The sequence below is a fragment of the Echinops telfairi genome, unplaced genomic scaffold (assembly GCF_000313985.2).
Source record: "Echinops telfairi isolate 266 unplaced genomic scaffold, ASM31398v2 ScPeMD7_7467;HRSCAF=8505_1, whole genome shotgun sequence".
NCBI classification, from domain to species: domain Eukaryota; kingdom Metazoa; phylum Chordata; class Mammalia; order Afrosoricida; family Tenrecidae; genus Echinops; species Echinops telfairi.
In genome coordinates, this window is record NW_022111368.1 from 23,123,065 (window position 1) to 23,139,872 (window position 16,808).

The 16,808-nt window shown below is 45.1% G+C and overlaps 1 protein-coding gene across 1 annotated transcript in view; it reads right to left on the minus strand.

Moving 5' to 3' along the window:
• Positions 1–16,808, minus strand: part of MAP4K4 (mitogen-activated protein kinase kinase kinase kinase 4) — a gene marked incomplete at its 5' end in the record, with an annotated part of 214,671 nt that overhangs the window by 75,550 nt on the left and 122,313 nt on the right. Inside the window, 2 exons of the mRNA XM_045283822.1 lie at positions 2,986–3,096; positions 3,827–3,952. Of these exons, the coding sequence (XP_045139757.1) occupies positions 2,986–3,096; positions 3,827–3,952 (237 nt within the window). The remainder of the gene's footprint in view (positions 1–2,985; positions 3,097–3,826; positions 3,953–16,808) is intronic.

Consider the following 16,808-nt stretch of genomic DNA (forward strand, 5'->3'; position numbering starts at 1 on the left):
TGGGCCAGGCCGCCCCAAAGTACTGACGATGGAAGACTCCAGGTACCCACCTCCAATAGGAAACAGTGGTTTCCACAAAAATGGAAGTGCTATCACATAAAATGGAAGTGGGTTGGAGCATGCTGGCTGGCTGGTACATTTCTGTTCCTGGAAGTCCCCAGGGTTAACTAAAGACCGCGCTTCTACTGATGCTCCTGACGCTTCCTGTTTGGCAGACGCGGCATCTAAATGTTGGTATCTTACCAAAGAATGCGGGAAAGGTTTCTTCCCCACTACAGAAACTAGCTATCCTTAACCATGTCTACATTTCCCGTTGTACACTCAATGCCCATTTATCGGCATGGGGTGCCCTGATGGGAAAACTGGTACTGTGCAAAAATGGCGGGTTCCTGCGTGCGTCTCCCCCTCCCCTTCCAGGACCACCTGTGTGCTGACTTTTAAAAGTTGAAATCATAGAAAATTGACTGAAGTAGAAATCATAGCCAAGATTGACTGGGGTGCTCATCCCTGTGATGAGCCCAGCAGAGGCGGCTGGGAGGATAAAGCCGGCCGGTGTGTCTGGAGGACCTGTGGCTTATCCGCTTCACCTTCCTCCAATGCTGGGTCAGCATTTACCTCCTAGAGCAGCCGCCTGGCACTGACCCGGCCCCTGGGAGCCAGCAGCAAGGCCGAGACTGCAGGCCCAGACGAGTCCACATTGGGTTATCACGAAACTCACACGCATCTCTTCCCAACACCCTGTCAGGTGCCTCCTCCTTTCCTCCTGTCCCATCCCACAGCAAGTGTAGCAAATGGAATTCAGACTACAGAGGAGCTGAGAAACTGGAACGGGTGCCGGCTGTGGTCGCAGAGGAGGCCACCCAGCATGAAGCCTGCCATCACGGCCCCGCTGGCAGGGGAAGAGAGGGTGGGGTAGTGTGACTCAGCTTCCCAGAGGGTCTTCACAGCCACTCATACCAGGCTCAGTGCCTCAGTAATGTGGAAAATAGATCTTTTACCATGGTCATAAATGCAAAACCTCGGGTAATAAGTTGCTAAGTGAAGAGAAGTGTATTAAATCCTCCTGAAAGTTTTTGTGTTTAGCTAATGCAAACTTTGGTCAGAGAAAAGTCCTCTTTTAGATGAACTTTGTGAGGCAGGTGCTCACTGAGGTGACAAAGATGTGTTCACTTCAGAGATATCTAGTCACCTATCATACCCAGATTAGAGACCCAAACCAATGAGTCTTTTCAATGTTGCCTGAGATCAATGGTGGGGAAATATATATGTGATGTATGTATGTAAACCGTGCTTACCTATCAAAAAAAACCAAAAACCATGTGAATTTGTCTTTGATGGCAGACACGCGTTATTGCCAAAGACATTATACTGAAAACGAGTTTTCTGTTTGTGAAATCTTATGCTAGCGTTTTAAGCGGGAAGGGTACAGACACATAAATTTAAGAGAGCAACAGCAACCAACTGTTACTGAGAAGGTATGTGCCTACACAGTGCATGAAATCATTCACACACGACTTCATTTGACTCTCAAAATAAAAACTCACTTCTGAAGTCATTTCCAACTCAGTGTGGCCCTAATGAACAGGGTAGAATTGCCCCTGTGGGTTTCCAAACCGAAACTCTTTAAGAAAGCCTCATTCTTCTTCCTCAGGTGGCTGGTGGTGGTCTGAAACTGCTGGCCTTGCTATTAGCCCTCCACCCTAACTCACTAGACCACCACAGTACACCAGTCTTCCTTAGTTCTTAGGACGAGGCAGGTTAAGTCCGGGAAGTGGAATAACTTTGCCTGCAATAAATAAATAGTAGGGTGAAGACTCAACTCCAAATCTGGCTAGCTCCTGTGGCCAACCTCCTAAACACTACCCTAGCCTGCCTAGCATGCTATCAATATAGAATGATAGCTATTGATATATTAAATGCATCTGCTCATTTGCCAAACTCCCTTGTGGCAGCTCAGGTATAGGAGGAAAATGTTTCCTAATTTAAAGGCATTTATTCTTATAAATGACAGCTGTTATACCTCCACATTAGTTTTCCTATAGGAACCGCTAATTCTCAAAGACTCTATAAAACACTAAATAAAGCATATATTTCTCTATGAATTTTAGAGGGCATGTTTAAAACCTGAAATCCTCTACTACTCTTAAATATAAAAAGTTGGTTAACTTTATAAATAAAAAATTAAAGGAACTACCCACTTGTAAATTCTTTGTTTTTTAATTAGTGGAAAGATGAAATATAACCTTGTGACTTAAATGTGTAATTTAGAAGTGAAGTGGAAAGAAGAAATGCCCTGGCTATGCTTAAAGGAACACAGACACCCTGGTAATTCACAAGCATTCGTCACATATGAAACTATATATGTCTATATCTATATATATATTTCCCTCTTTCCTATGCTAACAGGATGGTGGCTCTACTGAAAGCTGTTAAAACAGCAGCCGAGGACTTACTCTAAGATCATAAGCCAGCTTCCCAATTAGCTGTAAATCACACTGCATTAGAACTTTTGCTCATAAATATTACAACAGATTCTAACAGTCAATGCCAAAGTTCACAGGATGATTTTGAAAACCAACATTTAGCACCATTAGCATTGATTTGATAACCTGACCCGAATGGGTCCCAATAAAAATAAACCCTTAGGACTACCACCCACTCCCTCCTCCCATCAGGTCTGATTTTCTTTGTAATGTCAAAGGGAAAGATGTTATTAGGCATGTAGTGATTAACTTAGAGGAGGAATTTCAGGAAAATGGAGAAAACCCTGGGCTTTTGTTTAGTTTACTTTCTTTAGCTCCTTCCACGGTTAAAACGATGATGTGGCTTACATGATGGGGCCAGCTGAGCAGAGCTACTGGCTGTGAAGAAGAGAATCATCTATACAGCTATAATTAATGTGAAGAAATCCTTCGGGCTAGGAAAATGACGGTGTGAGCCCGAGCATGCGCTACCACCAGGGCCCCCACTGCGGCCGCTCCTCACCCGCAGGATCTCTCTGGAGATGTAGGCGATCCAGTCTTCTTTGAGGGTGTTCCCTTTGGTGTTCTTCACAAGGTCTGTGATGGAGCCGGCCCCACAGAACTCCATGACGAGCTGCAGGGCAGACGAGACACCATGTGACTAACACATTCCGGCCGTTGGAGTAGCAGCACAGATTTTAGTGCACATCCCCCCCAAGTTACCACAACCAATTCTAACCCAGTCCACCTTTCTGAAAGATCTGGGCTGTGTGACCACACTGTGGAGACATCCAGAATATGTAGGGCTCCATGCACTGTCCACTTCATCCACCGGGTGTACCTGGCCAGTCCAGGAAACTAGGGTTTTCTGGCATTCTAAAAGCACACGGCCCAGGGCAGAGGTTCTCAGGTGTTCAAGCCCTACTGTGAGCACCTGGGCAGGAGAGGCCATCATTATCACTTAAGAAAGTGATGCCAGAAGCCTGTTGGCTTGAGCTTGGCCTTGTACTTCCAGGCAGGTATAAAGAAAGGGATAATGGATTGAGCTAACCAACTCCCATGCTGTTTTTAATGGTATCATTTTTATTTTCAAGCTCCCAATCTCCTTGCGATTTCACTGAGATCCCACTAAAACATGCCCCTTGATTCTTAAAAGTTAACTCTTATCTGTACCGTGTGAAATAAACATCCAAATAAGCATTCAATATTCCCCAAAACAGATCCAAGCCAAGGAAGCCTTTAAAAATCTACCAGCTACTGCCCAAATTTCCTCCCAGTCCCCTCCCCTCTGAAAAGGACTTTATGCCTTTCTAATAGAGCCCAAGAAGAAAGCCCTGCAGAATACGCAGGAAACATCTGCCTACCCAGAGTTGGTCGTCGTGCCCTGGAGGGCTCTTTTTAATGAAAGCACCGTAATAGGTTGCAATATTTCTATGGTGTGAATACTTCTTCAGCATGTTTATCTCCAGTTTGATTTCTTCCTCTTCATCCTTAAGAATAAACAAAGGTAAAATGGTATTGCCTTTGAATGAAATACATGACTTTACTTTACACACACACACACACACACACACGAAACAACAAATGAACACACAACTTTCCGGTCCCTCGGAAAATAAACGGAGGGATGGCTATACAGTCACGCTTATCTGCATATCAAGAGTTAGGGAGCTTACGTGGATCCATTCTTTGAAATGAGATTACAGGCTAAGCAAAAAATACACGAAATACAAATGATAAGTATGCATACCATTAGTTGACTGCCCGTTGGGGGAGAGAATTTACTCGGTGCCCCACTGCCAAATACACACTTTTGTACACTATCCCATAACCCAGTATCAGGTGTGGGGATCTACCCCACCTCCAATCATGTCAGAGCTCCCTTGGGGGCACTATCAGCTTCTTTGGAAAACACAGATGTAAATGGCAGGTAGCACGGGGCAGTGCACCAGCCAGGGACTGCGGACCCAACTCTACTACGTGACTGCCGGCAGTTTTACCGTCATTTCATTAGGCATCACTTCACTGCTCTACAAAAGCAGAAGAGGAAAAGTCCCTAACTAACGGGCACCACTTTAATTAGTGACTAGAAAAAAAGCCGGTTCCTCTGTTAGTAAACTTTTCGGACTTTCAGTCACCTGGACTACATCAGGCCAGATGGCAGGCACTTCTTACAGCAGCCCCTGCCAGTAGGGCCAGGCTGGCAGCGCAGCCCCAGGGAGCATGCTTAGTGAGAGTCCAATCCGCCCGTGAATTTCAATAACAAAATGCAGACCTGGCTTCGCCCCTCACCTTTCACTTTATTAAAATAAATGTGAGCAGAGGAAGGGGTGGTGCTTGTGTGTGAAGCTCAGGGAGGGGATGGAGGAAACAGATGGTGACACGGGTCTGTAAAAAAAAAATAAGCTGCCTGTGTGAGTGCTGAGAAGCCTGCTTGGCCTTTCCCTCCCCCTGCAGCCATAACGTGTGCGCAAGCCGGGCCATGCTGCGTCTTGCAGGCACGTGACACGGACAGGGCGCTCTACCGTGCTGCCTGCAAAGACTCATGTCTACAAAGATGCTCCAGCACAGGAAAGCGACAGGAGAGGGGATGTTCAGGGAACGAAATGACATGGGTGCTCGAGGAAACCGGAAGACCAGGGCTCTAAGGGGTCCCTTTGATTGTAGGTGTCCATGAATTCTTTGAAGCCCTCTCTTATTTACTAGAGGAAATGGTGATATTTTTCCCTTAAAACTTCCTTACATTTCTCTAAAGACATTTATTCCACATTGATCTCTGGTGTTCTCAGGAGTCGCGCGCGCGCAGAGAGAGAGAGAGAGAGTGTGTGTGTGTGTAGGGGGGGAAGAGTGGAGTGTGCACAAAGGTGCACACATTAGCACACAGCTGGAGAGAGGGGAAGGTGTTAACAGGGCCAAAGAAGGTCAAACAAGCATGCGTGCCCTGGCCACTTGGGCCCAGCATCTCCAAAACCACTCATAAGCCTTCCCTGAACTTCTAGCCAGGTCTACATCCTAGGAACACGTATGAACTGAACTACCAAAAAATGCTAAAGGGAAAGTTGATTTCTCTTTCCATTAACTGGTTCAGAATGAAGTTTATGCATACTTTAAACAGTCCTCCTGCTTTTCAGGTTTTAAAATAGGTGACTCACATGAAAACTCACAAAATAAAAAGAAGTGTAACCCAGCTAATTGACATTTATGGTCTAATTATGAGGGCCCACCTTGGAGAAAAAGCATCAGAAACGCAGCATTTGCCAACGGCTGTGAGCCAACTACAACTGGAATCTAATTATGTCTAATACTTATTACATACTGTTTCGTGTTGTCTTTACAGAAGCAAACCAACTGCTGGGTTCCAATCTCCCTGTGGTCATGAATGTCCCAGAGCCACGGCCACCAAACAGAAACACCTCACTTAGCTGGAGAAAACAAACACGGCAGGAAACAGACTTGGGGGCAGGTCTGAGTGGCAATTTTAAAACAAAAACAAATCCCACATGGGACAAGAAAGCTGAGCATACAGAAGGGCTCCGAGGAAGTGTACATATCCCGTGTGTCTCGGCCAGTCCAAACCACGTGACGCTTTCTGTTCTCTTTCAGAGATCAGAGCCGCAGACAAATGAAAAAATATTTTAGGGTAACTTGGGGAGGGGGCCAAGAAGCCACGGTAATGCACTTGCCGTTAAGCACTTGGCCACAGCAGCCACTCCCCTGGAGAAGGACCAGGCAGTCTGCTTCCTTTAAGACTACCAGCCTGGGAAGCCCATGGGCAGCTAGCTCTGCTCTGTGCTACAGGCTCGCTCTGAGTTGAAATGAACTCAACAGCAACGGGTTTGGCTGGAGAGGAAAAAGAAGCTTCTTGGTAAGAAAGGCCAGGCTCCCTCCTGTTTTTCTCCATTGGTAAGGCAGCTGCTAACCCCCACTTAGTGATTTAATGCAGCTGATGCAATTAGCATTTTGGACTCTCACCAGTGGGAGCAAGCGCTCATAGAAAGGTCTTTGTCTCCGGCTGGGATCTGACTAGGAGATGCGTTTTCAGTTGCCTTCACTGGCTGTCCGCAGCTGGGGGAGGGAGGCATCTGAACAGTGGTGATTTTCAAAAGCAGCAATGGTTTATAAATGAGTCATATGACTGGCCCAGGGCACGCAGGGAGTACATGTTATTTGGTTGGTTGGTTTTTAAATGACTCCATTAGACACCAGTTCAGGTGCTAGTTACCTACATTTCTTCTCACTCTGTGGATGAAAAGTAGAGAGCCATAGAGAGATGGGTGAAAGTTAGTCAAACTCACTGGGGGTTCAAGACAGCAACATGTCCTGGGGTGCTCTATTCCCATCCCGCGGCACTGGGTGTCTACTCTAACAGTAGCAGAATGGAGGGGTGATGATTAACATTTCAGAGAAGGGACAACTGCCCACTCCCTTCATTCGCTGGAAGTAGAACTGATACAAGGAGACTGCCAACAGCACTGACAGATTTTCGTACCAAAATGTACAAGGGGGCTTCAAAAGTTTATGGGGAAATTCTATTTTTCCATGACGTTTTTAAAGCTCCCTTGAATAAAAGAAGCCCCTGGTGGTGTAGTGATTATGCATCGGGCTGAGATCCGCAGGGTTAGCAGTTTGAAACCAACTGCAGCTCCCCGGCAGAAACACCGGCCTTTCTCCTCCTGCAAACCGTTATAGACCTGGAACCCCACAGGAGGTCGTTGTGAGTCAGCACTGACTTGATGGCAGTGAGTTTGGGTTTTGTACAAAGAATATACACTTAGATGCATTTGTTATGAAAATGTGTTTTTAAAAACTTTTTCTTTACATGACTATGAACTGGGGAAAATGAGAACAGATTATCTTTAACCTGCAAGATCACAGCGATGTCTGAGAGGATTACTCGGTATCATAGTAAGTAAAAATCACTGGCTCGCTGTGCATCGACTGAGTTGGTTCCAAACCGTAACAACCCTATAAAGACCAGGTAGAACTGCCCCATGATTTTCCAAGGCTGTCTAACTCTTTGCTACACCAGAAAAGTCTCACCTCTCTCCTGTAGTGGCTGGTGGGTTTGAGCTCTGATGCGTTAATGGGGTTAACACTGAGCTGCTAGCTACAAGGTCAGCGGATCAAGCCCACAAATGACTCCTCGGGAGAAGATGAGGCTGTTGAGATTATTAAAGTATGGAAAACCAAAGGGGTAATTCTCCTCTGCCCTAGGTCTCTGAGTCAGAATCAACTGGACAGTATTGTGTGGTTCTTGCTGATGTGGTGGTGGTCTTCATCGGATTGAAAACCACATATAATCACAGTGAATTGTTCTTGTACTCAAACACATCAAGAAGTTTCATAACTTAAAATTCATTATATTGAATTAAATGGAGATGAACGGAACTGTGCAGCACAGAACGAAATTAAGGTTTTGAGATCTAGTCAAAAGGAAGGAATTACACATTCTTTACAAAATTAATCAAACCTCCCTCCCAAAGAGAAAGGAAGCCACCAATGAAAGTCCAAGCTTAAAAATCAACATTAAAAAAGCAAACAGAAATCAAAGACTGACGACATCTTGCTCAAATAATGATTATATCATATGCTGGTATCCAGAAATAATCTGGTAAGAAAAAAATTATACAATAAACAGCAACCATTCGTCATCTAAACAGGCAAGGAGGTGGCTGGGTTGGTGGGGGAAAAAAACCTTTAATTTGATCAAATGATGCAAAAGCAAGACCAATCCCAGCTCCCTCAGCAACACTCACTCAAGAATAACCTTGGTGCTTCCAGGAATGATACCGAAACTAGGCGGTTTAAAAACAACAACAACTAACACGGTGGGTATAAGAGCCTTCAATGTTGTAATTTAAAATCATTCATGTTATTACTTGATTTTAGAATACATCCATTTCTCCTTCCTTTAAGAAATTGGCACAGAAACTGTCACCTAAGTCCACCAAAGCTAGTGCTAAGTGCAATCGCATGTTTGATACAAGAACTGTGCATCATAAAATCCAACCCAAAGGAAGGAAGGGTCTCGGAGAGGAGCAACTGGCTCGCAGAAGACAATGGATGACAGTGGAAGGCCAAATTCTATTGTGTGGAAGGCTCTACACAAGGATTAAGCCTCAGGTGAATCTCCCATGACTAAACACATCCAGGGATGTGAACAGCCTTGCTATCAGACAGAAAGCACTGGAGAGTCAAATATGGCGATAGTTAGGTTAAAATATAGGATCTTCTCACTCAACGTCTGTTTTGACTCATTTGTTTCTCTTAAAACAAAAAATATGGAGGGAAATACAAAGAGATTAACCTCCGAAGAATTCCCTCTGACAATAGACGAGGGATGTGAATAGCCTTGCTGTCATGCAGAGTGCAGTGGAAAGTGAATGTTCTAAAACTGACTGTGATAATGACTGTACACATTTCTTGATATGAATGAACAACTGAATTGTATGATTTGTGAAATAAGTGGCAATGAAACTTTTGTTTTTAATTGGTGACCCCAAAGACATACAATAGGGTTGAGCACCTCCTGTGGAAACCTAAAGCAGAGCAGGGATCCCTGAAACTTAACTGACATGGAAAATATAGACACATACACCTGAACAGGCACGAGCCAATCAAATCAACTGAAATACGGTACCTAACCGAACCGCCCAGTCCACTATCAAATAGGAACCAGTAATCAAAGTGCTCAGAAGCTCAAACTGTTTATTGGAGCATCAACATCCACAGCATAAGAATGTATATGTGTGAATTACTACATATATATTTTGCTGTACTCAAAGAAAAGGAAGAAGAAAGTAGAAACTAGAAATGTTACCGGATGTTATCTTTCACTAATAGGTATTTTTAACTCTCCTGATCTTCTAAAATTGGCATGTCCTCCATTTTCATAATTAGAAGGGGGTGGAGTGAGGGAAATGAGAAGAGTTTCCGCTACAGGAGGCAGCCCCCTAAGGATTCAGAGTGCGTTTCTCTCTGGAGGCAGCCCCCTAAGGATTCAGAGTGAGTTTCTCTCTGGAGGCAGCCCCCTAAGAATTCAGAGTGAGTTTCTCTCTGGAGGCAGCCCCCTAAGAATTCAGAGTGCGTTTCTCTCTGGAGGCAGCCCCCTAAGAATTCAGAGTGAGTTTCTCTCTGGAGGCAGCCCCCTAAGAATTCAGAGTGAGTTTCTCTCTGGAGACAGCCCCCTAAGGATTCAGAGTGAGTTTCTCTCCGGCGGCACACACAGTGCGGCTCCCTTTCTCACAGGCCTGGGGTGCTCTCCGCCCCTCCTTGCTGCTCTCGGATCTCTGCCACTTTTCCGGCTTGGCTTGCTTCCTGCGAGGCCCTTTGTGTAGGGAGGCGGTTAATGGAAGCTTGAAGAACTCCGCCTTCCGGGACTGCCTGCCTTTCACTGGGCCAGCTGTGCCACACAGTGCCCTGGCCGTAACGTCACGGTATTTCTTCCTGTCTGCTACAACCCACTGATCCAAGCCCCTGACTGCTTCTGAGTGGCTCTTTGCATGCTTCAATCTTTCCTGGAGCAAAGCAGTGGAGCCCAGACCACTCATCACACCGGGCCCGCCCCCGCCCCCCCCACCACCTAACTTGCCGGAGGGTCCCTTAAGGAGTATGGCGCCTTAGCCCACACGGCAACTCTCCTGAAGACAGTGCTAAGAGCCCTGGTGGCATAGTGGTTACGAATGGGGCTGCTAACCGAACTGCTAGCAGTGTGAAAGAAACCATGAGGCTTTGTACTCCCATCAAGAGTTGCAGTCTCGGAGACTCACAAAGGAAGTTGTACCCGGCCTTACAGTGTCGCTCCGAGTCGGAAATGACTCAGTGGCCGTTGAGCTTGTTTTTAGTTTTTTGAAACCACAAGATCGGTAGTTTGAAACCACCAGACACTCTATGGGAAAAAGATAGGGCTTTCTGTTCCTCAGAAACTCAAAGGCGTGGTTCTTCTCTGTCCTACAGGGTAGGGCGGTGCGGTGCGGTGCAGTGCAGTGCAGTGGGTTGTTTAAAACAGGTGACAACAAATCCCTGGTGGCAGTGAAGGGTGGTGATCTCCGAGGGCTATACAAACAGGAGGAAAGGCCTACAACTGTCCCAGAGGTGCTGGTCTGTGGTGCAGGGAGAGGAAACCCAGTCTGAGCCTAGAGGATGCTGAGTTGACAGGCGGGGCTGACAGTCGCTGGGTTTACAGGGCAGATACCGAGAGGAGCGTGTGCAGTCAGCCTGGTGATGCCTCAGAGCCCGGTCACTGTAATCCCATGAGAGAACCACCTGGAGGGGGTCTTCCGCCCGCAAGTGACAGAGAAACCCAGAGTTCAAGAAGACTAGTCCTGCTTGCCACTAGGCAGACTAGCAAAGCTCCTTATTCTCAGGATTTGGATCGAGTATTCGGGAGATTCTTACTCTAACACTGGCCATCACTGAGTCTATTCCCCGTCCTCCTCGTGGGCTTGTGACAGTAGAAGTGCTCCCTCAGGTGTCTGGGGCTATTAGAAAATTGCCTTACTATTTACCGCCAAAGGCTAAGGGGTCAGAGCTGCTGGCTGTTCCTTGGTTATCACACAGCAGCTAACCAACTGTGCCCCAGGGCTCCGTACCTCACACTCACTTCCTCGGGAGATTCTGGAGGACAGGGTAGAACCACTCTTGGGGGTTTCTGAAACTGAAAACCTTTAAGGGGCAAACAGCCTCGTTGTGACCCTGAGGAGCAGCTGGTGGGTTTGAATGGGTGCCTGTGTTTGAGTGCGGCTGCACTACCAAGGCCATCTTCTTACTCCCCCAAATCAAACACACAAAATCACTGCCATCAGTCAATGCCGACTCATGTCTCCACACTACATGCTGCTCTGGCCTCATCAAGCCAATCTTGGAATGACAGAACTCTTTCCAGTCACTTGAGTGAAAGCTCACAACCACCCAGGAGGAAGGCAAACGATCTAGAACCTAACAAGGCGCAACTCAAAAGGGGTGGCACCCAGTTAAAGCTTTCCGAGTGTGTAAAGCAGCGGAGACACATCCCCGTGAGCAAGGGGGTGTTTGGGGGTTTTGTTGGGCGTGCAAGGGGAGAAAGACCACCGAATGTCATCTCGAACTGACACAGATGCCAGAATTAGCAAAGTCATTAAACCTGCTACTACTCCCTTCACTTCTGTGAGTACAAACGCTCCAGCCTGAGAAGGAGCCTGAGAGTCAACTCGCTTCCCATGGCCCATTGAGAGAATTAGAACCCTGTGCATTCAGAAAGCAACTTGGATTCACAAATGTTTCCATCCTTAACCAGGGCGAAGCAGCAAAAAGCTCATCTATTACATAGACCGTCTGGTTCTCACTCTCCCAACACTTAAAAATATATCATAATCACACACACACACACCCCTCAACAGAATTAGTATGAGAAATCACCCTGCTTTTGATCATATAATTAAAATCTTTCTGTTTGATCTCAATGGCTATAAGTAATTGGTTTGTGCCTGAATCAAAAGTAGAGACATTGCCAAAATGAAACAACCGCTCTCCAGGCCCAACTTTGAAAAGGGCCCTGATGGGAGGCTGGGGGTGCATGGGAGGGGGTGTATTTACAAAGCTCAGTGAGTTTCTAATTCAAGCTTTGAGGAGCGGTGTGGCCACCTAAACATTTTTGCTTTTCGAATGGTTGTATTTCTAGCTTTTTTTCACACGTCCTGTGTCCCTCCTACCTGCTCCTTCTTAGCTTCCCCTAACTTGTGTTGACATTATTTTGAAGTTTTCATGATACGAAAGGGTAGGGCAGTGAAAAAAGGAAAATCAAAATAAGTAGGAAATCAACAGATGGTCACTGCGAGAAAAGCAATACAATCTTCCCTAGATGACCCATCTGTCATACGTCGTGGTGCTAAGCAATCAACTGCAGTCCTTCACACCTGGCTCTCCGTGCCCCTTCAACAACAGAGTCACTGTAGTGTGCCCATGACGGCAACACGGGTGTAGCCTTCATTTAAATGCATAGACTGTAGTCTTCTTACTTTTAAAATAAATCTCTTCATTGAGGACTTTCACATCTCTAGAAAGGGCTCCTCTACCCATTTCTTCTGAAATGTTAGTTTCCACTCAAAATAATGGCATGACCTCCGATTCAAATTTCACTCGCCGGAAGTAGTCTAATCCTCTGGAAGATCCACATGGAAACCACAAATGGAGACCATTGCCTTCGCTCAGAGCCTTCCAAAAGACATTCTATAAGCTATACGCGACCTATTAAAATTTCCAGGGTGTAGCTCTAAAAAACACGACGAAGTTTCACAGGCCTTCATGTACAACAGAAGACAGCCACCTTTCATTTAAGAGGATTTGAGGTGTCAAGGGTCAGGCTGGGGCACTCACTTGGCAGAATCACATTGACATAGATTGCCTGCATCCTGGGGAAGAAGGGCATGATTTAGCATGCATGTGGTGCTCATTCCGAAACTTCTAGCGGCTTCTGAAATTGGAGACATTTCTACTTACCATGGTGCAAAGAAAAGCTACAGGTGGGAACTGGGAGGAATGCCTAATATAATTATGCTTTCACCTCCTCCTATTTTTCAATCTCAAATAATTTTAAATGCCTTTCTCTCCAAGTTTCTTCTCATTTTAGGAACATATCATAGCATCTGAAGACAGTCAATGAGGAATTCAGAATCAGAAGCTGCAAGGCCATGACCCTTTAACTGGCTGTAAGAGATGCAGGGGGCTACTACACAGCCTTAGACTAAGTACATAAAACCGACTCAGGTCCCTTAGCAAAACCCTAAAGGGACATTTTACCATGAACTAAACCAGTGTATTCAGTTCTAACCCACTGTTGTAATTGGTCCTCTTTGGGCAAGTCATGTTGGCTGCTTTACAGTCCGCCACAAAACTTCATTAAAATGTGTCTCCGCCTCCTCCCTGCTCTCCACCAAAAAATCCTCAATCCAGATCCACACTACAGCACAAGAGCCACATTCTCAAAGCTCCAGAAAAGCCTAAAAAGGCCATGAAAAATAAGCAACAGGATAAAAATTAATTGTTCTTGAGTCAGACAGAAAGCTGTCTTTAGTAGCATTTGCCACCTTATAATTATTAGTTTAAATCTCCCTTCTCTACAAGACCGTGAACTCCAGGGTGGCAGGAACACTCTCGTGTTTGTCCCTGTGCCCTGCACAGTGCCTGCTGCACCGAGTGTTCCACTGTATGTACCCGGATGCTGACAAGATGGATGATCTGACACGCAGAACAAAACTAGTGACTCCCTGGACCTTAGTCTCTTCATGTGCAAGACAGGGATCATCGAGCCAGGTGGGTGAACCCCCACATCCATTCTCGGCAGGAGTCTTAATGGAGATGAAAGAGTAAGAAAATTAAATGAACATGCAAAGACCTTCTCCACGGTACGTTGGCTCATCGTAGGCACTCATAGAGGTTTGAGGGCAATGAACTCTAGTTATCTTTTGCTTTACAAACTAAGCAAAACTGTGTACAATTCCGAACACGAAGTGTTCTTCAAGCAGCCTGTCAAAGAGCCAGCCCTCCTGGGAATGAAGACCACATGATTCCCTGGCATCCTCTTCTGCTAGCAGCAGATGGGAGGCCAGGCAATCAATAGTGACCGCTTTGCCAGCGCATCAGCTCACTGTTGTGCTGTGCTGAGAGGGCCTGGCCAGGCTGCCAGCCATCAATTACGTCAAGAAAACAACCAGCCCTGAAACGCTCTACAGTAGCGCGAACTATCTGTTTTCTGACCGATCAACTGCAGTGCCCAGGTTACAAACAAGTTCCGCTCCTGTGCCCATCTTAAGGAAGTCTAATTAGGACATACACTGGAACGGTTATCTCTGCAGTCATATCGTGTACCTTTACGTGCATAAACAATCATACTGACATAATAAATAAATTTATTATTTAAAGAACCCCTTCCAGGTATATGAAAGCATCTTTACACAGTAACAATAATAGTGTTTTGATGCACATTATAAAGTAATGCAAGACTGTTGTAACAAACCATCGTTTTGTGTGCCTCGAATTTTTAATATAATAGACTTTACAAGATGTGGGGGGCGAATTCATAACTATACACGTGTACCCAAAGAATGCCTGTACTCAGATTGGGGACAAAGTAAAAATTAGCACTGTCAGCCCCTAGTCTCAGATATATACTGTATATACTCGTGTATAAGCCGAGTTTTCCAGCACACTTTTAATGCCATTTTTGTGCTAAAATTAGGTGCTTCACGGATATTTGGGTCACTTACACTCGAGTATAGACGGCACTTCCTAATTTTTTCAAGTGTTTTTTCCTCCCTCCCCTTCCTTTCCTGTGTCCGTATCGAGCACATCTTGATAAATTACAGGTGTTACTTTCAGAAAAACAAGAGAAGAGGCGAAAACTCCAGAGATACAAAAAAGATTAAGAGGGAAAGAGAACCAATTAATTTCCAGATGTGACTCATTTAGAAATAAGTTGATCCTTTGCTAAGAGTTCTATTATTCCACTGTATTCTGAAGCAATCAGAAATGTTACTTTATTGACGTGGACACAAGCCTTGCTACAGGCTATATTTTTTAAGATTTTAATTATAAAACATGTTCTAAATACAGTACATATTGCTGCTGGTATTGAGTACCAAGGGGTTTCGAAAAGCTCATTATTTTTCCTCCTCACCTGGCCACCAATGAGACTTTGAAGTCCCCAAATATTATTTCTATTTAATCAGAAAACAGTTTCATTTTATGTTATTTAATGACATACAAGACTATTGTTTAAAATGTGAATTTTATTGTCTACAGTTGGGGGGGGGGGCGCAACTTCCCAGAAAATAGACCTAATTTTACAAAAGTCAATATATAGGATTTGTGTAATGCAATTTAAATAGACAAAAAATAAAAAATGCCTACAAGTTTTGCTAATCTATCTCAACACAGCTTCTTTTACTTAGCATTTCCAACTACATTATTCGTTAAACTAGTATAAGTAGTAAGCTCTAAGTCAATTATTTCTAACAAAGGAAAAATGAAGGCTTATTTTGGTCTTTGGAGCACCAAGAAAATGTACCATTAGCAAAATTTTTATTACTAATAACATTATCTGAAACTTGAGGATAGTCTACTGAATATACATTTCATCCCCAAAAAAAGTATTTGGAGTATAAAAACAATTCATTTACTTAAGATCTTGTTTCTTCCAAACTTTCCTTCTCCTGTAACTCAAATTCACTGCCATCAAGACAATGCTGGTGCATACAAACCCTTTAAGATGAGAGCAGAACTGGCCCTGGGTGTTCAAGACCCTTAACTCTTTACAAAAGTAGAACGCCTGTCTTTCTCTCATGGAGCACCTAGTGGTTTTGAACTGCTGGCCTTGCATTAGTTGCCCAGTATCAGCAAATCAGAGTGAGTTGGACTAGTTGCTATAGGAGGCGCTCAAGCAGATTGTGAACAGAAGGCACCAAGAGACTACAGATGCTAATCTGTCTGCCAACAGTCCAGCTATGCCACTCCCTGAAGAAAAATTCAATACTCCCTTTCTCGGCGTCATGGCCTCCCTGGTATTCTGAATGACGAGACAAAACACAGGGCAGGCATCTGTGTGGAGTCTTCTCAATCAGCCTGCCCAAGCCAGAGTAATTATCTTAAAACGGGGATTCTCACAGAGGACAAGAAAATGGCAATGTAGCGGTCAGAAAAGACGACCACAACATATCACGCGTCCATCTTCAAGGTAGAACAGGATGAATTACTGCACCAATAGCAAATCAACCTACCCCCATCACAAACGTGCGTACAGACCTATTTTCCTCTTCTCAGATGCTGTAAGTGCAGTTACTCTGAGACCAGCACTTAGCTAGCTAGCGATGTGTTCAAATGAGCACCTCCAGCAGACCCGGAAAGGTCACTCACAACCCAACCCATAAGCACAAAGAAGGAGACTGTCATGGTGGGACCTTTCGCCATGGCTGTTACTCAAAAACTGACGACTACAAATTTGCAAGTTTACTTTTCTTGATTCTTTTAGCAAGAGTCACGTCCAATCATGTAAACTCAATCAATCAACATGTCCTGACGCTGTACTTGTATCCTAACAGGCACTGTGCGAGGCACTGGGAGGACCAGGGACAGAACAGGATGTGGAGATCGGTGGCTAGTGATGGGAACGAGGAAACCAAAAGTTCCGGAGAAGGACTGAGTGCAGACAAGAAATCAGAGGAAAGCGTCGCTGTAACCTCAGTGAGGGAGGAAAGACCTCCCAGGCTGCACTCAGGCAGCTGCTGAAGAAAGGAGGAAGGAAAGAGCCCGCATCAAAGCATGCAGACAAGAGAAATCAGAGTCCAGGCAAGAAAGTAAAAGCTTGAAGGTAAA